This window comes from Lactuca serriola, chromosome 9, assembly GCF_051521515.1.
Source record: "Lactuca serriola cultivar US96UC23 chromosome 9, Lser_US96UC23_V15, whole genome shotgun sequence".
Taxonomy (NCBI): domain Eukaryota; kingdom Viridiplantae; phylum Streptophyta; class Magnoliopsida; order Asterales; family Asteraceae; genus Lactuca; species Lactuca serriola.
The window spans coordinates 188,732,248-188,742,685 of NC_136416.1; the positions used below are offsets into that span (position 1 = coordinate 188,732,248).

The window sequence follows — 10,438 nt, forward strand, 5'->3', positions numbered from 1 at the left end:
ATATATATATATATATATATATATATATATATATATAAATCTTAAAGTTTAATTAATATATTGAACACAATTTCACACTATAAATTAAGTAAATAAATTGAAATAAAATAACATTAGTACAAATCAATAAAAATAAATACATAAATATGATTTTATATATATATATATATATATATATATATATATATATATATATATATATATATGTTAAGTTATTATTAAATAAATATTAGTTTTAAATAGTAGAGATATTAGTTAAAAGTATATATTTGCTGATGTGGTAGTGGAGACCAGTTTTGAGAGTTCGTTGAAATATAATATTGGTATACAGATCATTGTAAATGTTGATATAACAAGTTTGAAAGACCAGAAATTGCTTGGTGACATCATTATCGAGCAAGAGTAATTAAGTAAGGGCTCGTTTGTTTTTTGGAAAAAAGACTTTTTGGGCGCCTATATCTACGGGTGGATAGATGTTTACCAAAAAGACCATTTGTTTTCTGGAAGACAAAAGAACTCAAACATACTTTTTTATCTCTTTTCCAAAAAGACCTAAAAGTACAGCTTCTAATTACATAATACATTCATCACCTCCATTCGTTCTTTCCCTTTCACGATTGCATCCTCCCACACCGACGATCTCTCCACATCGGCCAAATCTTTGGTGGACGTTGGTCCTTGATCCCCCTTCAACGCTTCTTGCTCTGCCTCCGTCGCTGCCATCGCCGGCTCATCAAATACAATTTGTTCCGTCGCTCTTTGTTCTCCTCTCTCGTTTCTCTTTTCTTATCTCCCTCTCAACTTGTATTATTAATTTAAACTCCATTAATGGTGAAATCTCATCTACCATTTTGTCAATTAAAAACCTCAATGTTGTTGTTTGTTAATGCCTCGGTAATTTAATTAAGATTAAGGAATTTCTTATTATTGTATGTGGGGTTTTTTCCTTTTCATCAGCTACATTTGTACATGAAAATTTTACTGATTCATTTTTTCAAGGCAAGCAAGGATATTGTAAAACAAGATTTATGATTTACCATCCCACAGAAGGCGCATAAAGCCATAAACAAACATCAATTAGTACAGGGGTGGTAATTTTTTAGACCTTTCTCTCATCTTTAAGCTTAACCTGTCTTACTACTGTGTTCTCTCTTCAGAAGCACTTGCTTCTTCTTGATACCAACATCGAAACAATTAATTCCAAACTCACTGTGTTGTATACTTTTTTTGTTAAGTACTATTTTACTTTGATGTTTATCTCTCATGTTGTTGGTTGCCTTGAGATTTGAGTGGGTTGATCACATGTTATTTTAATTACATGTCCTTTCTTATTACTTTGCTGGTGTTTTCAAGACTCATGTCAAACATCGACCTTTTTGCTCTTTGTTCTATTTTGTGGTATAGGTGCCTGCTGCTACTTCTGGTGCCTTGGTTGTAGTATCATTTTTGGTTTTTTGGTTTAGTTTGGGTGTCTTGACAAAATATACCCATTTTGATAAAATGACAAAAATGACAACCCTCGGGTGCAACTCCCATGATGGAAATTAATGGCTACAAAAATAAAAACAAAATTTGTTTTATTTTTTAAAAAAAGGCTTCATATATATTGGTAAACTTTGGTCATTTGAAAAAGACATTTAAAACGAACAATCTTTTGTATAAAGACTTCTTGTATGAAGGTATAGAAAAATATTTTTGGTCCACATCTTCAGACACGGAAAAAGACTAAATACATTTTATCACTTCCAAAAAAACACCATCTAAGTGTTTTACCCTTTGAAATACGTACAAAATATTATTTTTGAAGTATGGAAGCAGGGATCCAGCGCATAGACTATGTTGAAAAAAGAATTTCTTTTGTGCATTGCGGGCATTCAACATATATAATATCATTTGCGAGACCATGTTATTTTCAATTTATGGTTACCACTACAAGAAATGGGGGCGTTAGCGGCGACACATGGCATTAGCAGCGACATGTACTTGACGCGTTACATGTCGACGCTAATACCATGCGTCGCTGCTAATAATCACATAATAGCGATCTGCGTCAAACGAGCCCCATCAATTCGATTTGTTTTCAATCGTAGGGTTGTAACGGAACAAGACAAGGCGATGGCTTTTCCCTTCTGGTTGTCGTCGCTAATACCTACGTGTCGCCGCTAATGTCTACACGTCGCCGCTAATGCCCGTTGCCGCTAAAGGCCTTTACAGATAACACCCCCCCCCCCTTTAGCTTCCTTTCTATGTATCTTGTGTTCTGTGAAACCACCCAGCCGACTAGAGTTCCTTCGACCAACGATCGCGTCTAGTCGTCGTTCTTGCCACAAGACCACCGACCCCGCCTCCATTCTGTCAATTCTGTCAAGGACTCACATCACCGGCGATGAAGAATCATATCATCGGCGACGAGGAAGTAAAATCGGCGACCACAGTTGGTTTTTGCCTCCTTCTCCAGATTACACAACCAGGTTCCTTTACAACATATGTATTTGTGTATTTATATTATGTGTATGTAGATATGTATTTTTATGTGTTTTTGTAAGTATGTATGATGTATGTATATGTAATGTATGTATAAATGCATGTATATATGGTGAAAACAGAAAAATTATGTATGTTTATATATATATATATATATATATATATATATATATATATATATATATATATATATGTGTGTGTGTGTGTGTGTGTGTGTGTTTTCCATATGTGTATATGAATTTGTATGAATAAGTCTATATGTTTATATATGTATATTTGTTTACCATTTGTGATTGGAATGTATGTATAAGTGTATTTTAATATGTTAATTTATATATATATATATATATATATATATATATATATATATATATATATTATGTACAAGTTTATATGTATAAGTGTATGTATATGTATGATCACCTAACTTGTGTATTTGTATGCAGTTTCGAAAGTATAATGCTATAAAGGAAAGTGTATTTGTATATATATATATGTAATATGTGTATTTGTATGTATATATATATATATATATATATATATATATATATATGTGTGTGTGTGTGTGTGTGTGTGTATTGTATACAATTTGGAAACTAGAATGCTATAATGAAAAAAAAAAAAAAAAAAACAAAAACAAAGTAGGATGCAATAATGGAAAGTATTATTTTTTATATTTGTATTTTTTTGCCATTTGGAAACTATAATGTTACAAATGAAAAAAAAAAAAAAAAAAAAAAAAAAAAAAAAAAAACAAAGTAGGGTGCTATAATAGAAAGTGTATTGTTTTTGTATATGCAATATGTGTAACTTTTATTCATATCGTAATTTTACAGGCTACATATGGGGTTTGGTTGGACGATACTCTTCTACGTGATGGAGGATGTTATGGCCTAGGACATAGAGGTAATGGAGTCGGGGATCCATCACCTCCAGTAGGCTTTGGTCGTGGACAACACGAACAGGATGGTAAGTCTCATTAGATATATTTATTATCTATTTTTATCCAATTATTATAAGTTATCGTGACTAATATTTCTAATTATATTTTTCAGCTGGGCTTCCTAAAAAAAGAAGAGGCCTACCAAAAACCATTCAACTATCAAAGCTAATACGGGCAAACAAGCAAAAGCCCGTGGATTTGGATTTCGGCTGAGAGCTCACATATCCCTTGTCGGGAACCGTGGTAATTGATTTACCCGTGATATTCGGAGGTATATGTGGATAAACATCCCTTTGAACGTATCTGGTTGAGATATTGTTTCCCCCGCGTTTAGGAATGCCACAGTCGTGCTTCTAAAGGTAACTTGGATAATATTTTAAGTTTAATTGTGATTGATATTTAATTAACTAACTTTTTGTATTTGTAGAATAAGTTCAATTTGGATAAGGTTAACTTGGATCACAAGCGGGCTCGGTTGTTGCAGAGCATTGATGCGACTTTACAAAGAGTTTATAAAGTCCGAAAAAATAGAGCGCATACTCATTTTCAGAATGGCAGGGGGCTTACTGATGGTATGTCACGTGAAAATTGGGCACATGGAGTGAAACATTTTCAAACGCCCGAACTTTTAAAGCGTTCGGCGTCAAACAAAGGAGTTCGTGCACAACAACAAGTTGTAAACAGAGGGGGATCATGCTCGTATAACAATGCATGTTTCAAAGAAGTAATCTATGATATTTTAACTGTTTATTTAAATTATAATTAATCTAATTTTTAATGTTAAATATGACATCACTCGAATAGAAGCATTTCATAAGGCTAATAATGATAGTCAAGGGGTATTTAGTAGTTCTGCAATCAAGCAACAGTACGTAAGTGGTTAATTTGTATTTTTGTATAAGTGTTTATATCGTCAAGGGGTATTTAATAATCTAATTTTTATGATATTTATCATTTCTTGAAAATACATAATGCTTTACTCTTTCAGATCAGTCAACAAACTTAAGCTTATTCACAAGCCAGCGGTTTAACACGAAAGGATACACAAAATTGTTTTGAAAGAATATTGGGTCTTCGACGAGGCCACATCAGAGGCATCAGGCGTAAACCTTCTATGGTTGTGTCGATGTACGATCAGGACAACCACTACACAACCACCGCCACAATCACAGGTGACAACTCTATTTACTATTGGCAATTGTTGCAAATGTTGGTAATTGTTGGTTTAGTAATAATTTCAAATATTGGTAATTGTTAGTTTGATAATATTTTATATGTTGGTAATTGTTAGTTTGGTTAAAGTTTGATATATTGGTATTTTGTAGTTTGGTAATTGTTAATTTATGAAAGTACAATGCTATAATGTGTTATATGCAATATATGTAGTTTGGTAAATTTTAGTTTATGAAAGTACAATGCTATAATGGTATTTTGTAGTTTGGTAATTGTTAGTTATAGTACAATGTTATAATGTGTTATATGCAATATGTGTAATTTGGTAATTGTTAATTTATGTGGAACATATTTTTGTATATAGAATGTTATAATGTTGGGTTAACTTATAAGACTATGTTGTTTTATTTGTAGTTGGAAATGCTTCAAACAATGTTAAAATATCCGGAATGTAGTGTTGCACTTGAAGAATGGTTTCGTTCGTTGCCACAACGAAATGAAACCGGAGGAGACGATGAGAGCGATGATGACGAGTAGCTAGTTGTAGGATTTTTGTATCTTTTGTTTGTGTAAGTATTTTAGACTAGTATTTTCGATATTTTGTATTATCTTAAATTGGATGAGTATTTTAATACGATGTTGGATTAATATTTTGGAATGGAAGGATGTAGGATTAGCTTTATTAATATCATAACAGTTTTTATACTTTTTATATAGTATTTTTTCAATTTTAATGTGAAAGAAAATTACCAATACCGGCGACGCCTTTAGTGGCGACAGTTTGTTATTAGCGGCGACAAGACTTTAGTGGCGACACCCGATTATTAGCGGCGACAGGCCTTTACGGCGACATCTCGTATTAGCAGCTACATTTAGATTATCAGCGACAAAGCATCAGCAACGACATTTTAGTGACGACGTGTCGCAGCTAAAACTATTTGCGGCGACAAACGCAACTTTTAGCAGAGACGGCTATCGTCGGTAAAACTCTAATTTCTTGTAGTGTAAATCCTTCTCTTAGAGGGTTTAATTAATGGATTTGTGTATTTTTAGTTTTGAATCCTTTATGTTTTCTAAAGCAAAAGGCGAAATTACGAGAGGTAGAGCCTTGATTGAAGGATAAACTGAAACAAAATAACCAACGAACTTATTAAGTGTTCTTGAGCTGAAAAAGAGCTGCTTCATAATTTATATATATATATATATATATATATATATATATATATATATATATATATATATATATATATATACACACACACTCACACACACACGTGGCATAAGATTACTAGTATAAATTTGGACTTTTTATAGCCCGCAAGATTTTTGTATTATATCATCATTACGTCACACCATCTTTTGTAAACATAATTTCACCACACAAATCGTCCCCTTATAAACACCTTTATTGACATTTTCTTTGCTCATACACAGTTCTTTTAGGTTGTCGCTAAACCCAACTATATCCAATCAAACAAGCAACACAAAGCTAAGATATCGAAATTGTACATAGATCCAAATATATAAGCCTAACGCAAAAGAAAAAACAAAACCATAACAATTATAGTACATACAAAGGAGGAATACAACATTCTTGTCAACGTGACATCTTGATGTGACCAACTATAATTATCTCGGGGGTGTCATCTTCTTTTTCCCTTTCCGCCTCCTTATCTTCTTTACCCCCTTCTATGACAAGCGGGTTCTTTCTGGAAAGGTTTACCACACAATTCGGGTCCTGAGGATCACATGCAGGAGCTTCGGCTTTGGTTTCTCGGATCAAAATTAAAATTATTCTTTATTAGCTTTTTGTACCAAGGTTAAAGGTGTCATTATTGTTTCATATCGATAACAAGTCAAACAAATCTTATTCGAATGCAATCCTCAATTCAAAACTCCATTTTACACCCATGTGCTTTGTCATGGTAAGACAGGCGAGCCTTTTCAAGTGTGTTTGTAGTTCTTTCAGTTACTCCAATGGGAGCTGCACATTTATCTGGACCAAATGCAAAAACAGTCGGGAACCCAGTTACTCCAAACCTTGCTTGTATATCCTGAAAAATTATAATCGATTAGTAAACAATTATATAAAAATAATATTAGTTTAAATTATAAAAATAATGAAGAATACATTTTCCATGTCATAGTCAAGTTCACCAAACTTGACCTTTCCTTACAAAGCCTTTGAAGCCTTGTCCCACTCAGGTTTAAGTTGTTTAACATATGGACACCTGAAAGAAAACATATATATATATATATATATATATATATATATATATATATATATATATATGTTTAAAATTGAATATGATAAAGTAAAAAAGAATAAGTATATGTGGAATAAATTATTACCAGGGTGCTCCGAACAAGAGAAACCATGTGCTCAAATTTCATCATACATCAATCCCTTACCACCGTAATTGTTTTACCTTGCGAGTACTCTGATCACTCACCAATTGTTCTCAAACCATCCAATCAAGACTTTGGACCACCACCATTCCGTTTTTCAACTCTTGGATACAAAGAGATGGCTTTGACACTGCTTTTACCCAGGCTTGGAAAGCATTTAAAGGTTTTAGGACCCCTGATATGTTTCTAAAGGCAAAACTCAAATTTGTTAGGAAGGCAATTGGAAAGTGGCGTAACTTGGAGTTTGAGGCAGGATCCAAATTACTAAGTCAATTAAAACAGGAGGTGGAGGTATTGGAGACTATGGCTGAATCAAGAAGACTGTCAGAGGACGAAATTAATACACGAAGATATCACAAGGCAAAAATTCACGAAATGAAAAATTTTACCAAGCAAGAGCTCCAACAAAAAGCTAAAATTCGGTGGCTCATAGACAGTGATGAGAACTCTCAATTCTTCCATGGGGCGGTAAAAAGCAAAAACAGGAAAAATCGTTTGCACGGGTTAATTATAAATGGTGATTGGAACACTGATCCGTCTGATATCAAGAAGGAGGTGCATGAGTTTTTTGCCAATAAATTCAAAGACAAATGGCCAAATCGACCGAAATTGATCAGTAATGGTTTCAAAAAACTTACGACTGTCGACTGTGAGTTATTAGATGCTCAAATCACAATTGATGAGATCAAGGCAGCTATTTGGAGTTGTGGTGGAGACAAATCGTCGGGCCCTGATGGTTACACTTTCAAGATTTTGAAACATAACTGGGATTTGATACATCATGACATTATCCGGTTTGTGTCATACTTTGAGAAGCATTAGAAGTTTGCGTTTGGATGTAATGCAGCCTTTATCACCCTAATACCAAAGATAAAGGACCCTATGTTACTTGGAGATTATAGACCGATCAACCTCATAGGATGCATGTACAAAATCGTGGCCAAGATCCTAGCTGGTAGATTGAAAAGGGTGGTTGGCACAGTAGTAGAAGAGGTGCAATATGCGTATACTAAGGAGAGACACATATTAGAAGGACCATTGATAATCAATGAAATACACTCATGGGCCAAAAAATCGAAAGAAAAGTTATATATGTTCAAGGTTGATTTCGAAAAGGCATTTGATTCCTTAAACTGGGGATATTTGGATTCCATAATGGCACAGATGGGGTTTAGCATTAAGTGGCGGGAATGGATACATGCTTGTCTCTCATCTTCGCGCGCATCGGTTTTGGTGAATGGATCACCAACCGAGGAATTTGAAATCACAAAAGGGGTGAGACAAGGGGACCCGCTGTCGTCATTCTTATTCATAATTGCCATGGAGGGATTAAATCAAGTATTAAAAAGTGCACGGGAACAAAATTTCATCTCAGGTATTACACTACCTAATAATGGTCCAACTGTCTCGCATCTATTTTACGCAGATGACGCGATCTTTGTGGGTAAATGGGATGATTCATCGATTAAGAATTTGGCTAGGATTTTAAAATGCTTTCAGATAAGTTCTGGATTGAAAGTTAACTTCCAGAAGTCGAGACTTTTTGGGATTGGTGTTGAGAACTCAAACCTTACCAAATTCTAGGTTGTCTCCAAAGCTCTTTTCCGTTTACATATCTTGGTGTGCCCGTAGGGGCAAATATGGCATTAAAGAAATTTTGGAGACCGATAATTGATAAATTTCAATCTCGACTCTCTGTATGGAAGGCAAAAATGTTATCTGTTGGTGGACGCCTCACGTTAATCACGTCCGTTCTAAATAGTCTTCCCACGTACTATATGTCCTTGTTTAAAGCACCCAAAGGGATCCTGGTTGACTTAGAAAAACTGAGAAGAAAGTTTTTATGGGGTGGAGACGATCCCAAATCCAAAATTCATTGGGTATCATGGCCAAAAGTGGTTGCTGCCAAATCTGATGGAGGTCTTGGTGTTGGAACGTTGAAGGCGCAGAATATTGCTTTGTTAACAAAATGGTGGTGGAAGATAAAAACAGGAGATATGTGTTTATGGAAGGAATGTATAATATCAATCCACAACTTGAACAAGAGGCCAGTTACGATAATAGCAAAAAAAATCAGCAAATGGGACATGGTGTAACATCGCCAAAGCAATACAATCCCTACCTGAATATGATGTAAATCACCAAGATTTGTTTACAATGATCCCAGCATCAAACACCTCCTTTCTTTTTTGGAAAGACCGATGGTGTGGCACACTCACACTACAAGAAAGATTCTCACGTTTATATAGTTTGGAAAAGAAGAAGCTTTGCACAATTAATGACAGGATCAAGACTGATAGTTTCAATTGGTGTTGGAAAGTTCAACAGATGGAGGATGACGTGTTATCGGATTTCATAAGTCTTTGCTCCCTGATCAGTGATACTAATACCCTACCGGTGGTCAACTGTTTTCGATTCAAGTTAAGTATAGATGGTAAGTATACGGTTCATTCCCTCCGAAAATATTTGGATGCAAAGAATGCTATCCTACAATCAGGTGCACAAATAAATTGGTCCAAGGCGGTTCCACTAAAAATAAGATGTTTTATATGGAGGGCCCTCTTAGATCGTATACCGGTGGCAGCAAATTTGGAAATAAGGGGTATAAAATTACAATCAGCCACATGTCCACTTTGTAATTTGGAAAAAGAAACAGGTGATCATCTATTGATCATTTGCTCAGTGGCGAGAGAGGCGCGTGGATGGATATTTAACTGGTGTGGAATTAAGGTTACTCAGTTTAACAATGTCATTGACTTCGTTAATTTCGCGGCAAATTGGGGCAGCTGTCCTACAAAGAGAGAAAGAATGAATGCGATTGTTTATGGTCTCTTATGGTTCGTATGGATGGCGAGAAACAACAAGGTGTTCAAACAAACAAGGGTGACCCCCAGAAAAATCGCGGATGAAGTGATCTCTCAAACATACACATGGTTTAAGTACCAAACCCAAGGTGTTAAGGCTACATGGATTGATTGGAGTTTATCTCCCTTTTGCTAAAATACTATTGTACTTGTTATTTTCTCTTTGTACTTGTACACTGCTCATGATTTAGTTTCTTGCTAATCATGTTGTTTTTTTATAAATATATTTGCCGTTTACAAAAAAAAAAAACATAACCAATTGTTCAAAATTTCCTGAATTCAATATAATTGAGGTTGTATCACCAGCATCAACGAGATTTAAGTTTGAGGTTAATGAGAAAAAGAAGAAAGAGATCAAGATCAACACATTTTTGGAGCAATTCATGGTTGCTGATGTAGAAATGGAAAACGAAAAAAGTTGTTGTCTTTTATTGATAAGAGATTTGTGTTATAAATAATGAAGACATGCATGTAATTTGAAGAAACGTGGATGGACTAGCAAATTATTTGCTGAGTGGTTATTAGGAATTGGTGGGGATCAAATTACGCCTACATTAATGGAGAA

The 10,438-nt window shown here is 34.4% G+C and overlaps 1 protein-coding gene across 1 annotated transcript; it reads left to right on the top strand.

Moving 5' to 3' along the window:
• Positions 1–9,166: 9,166 nt before the first annotated feature.
• Positions 9,167–10,009, top strand: LOC145076388 (uncharacterized). Its single transcript, XM_079022276.1, has one exon. It carries the CDS (start codon positions 9,167–9,169, stop codon positions 10,007–10,009), a length of 843 nt encoding a protein of 280 aa, XP_078878402.1.
• Positions 10,010–10,438: the final 429 nt, after the last annotated feature.

Bases quoted from the DNA above. Each gene is read 5' to 3' on its own strand.
- LOC145076388 (XM_079022276.1), top strand. From the start codon at position 9,167: ATGATCCCAGCATCAAACACCTCCTTTCTTTTTTGGAAAGACCGATGG.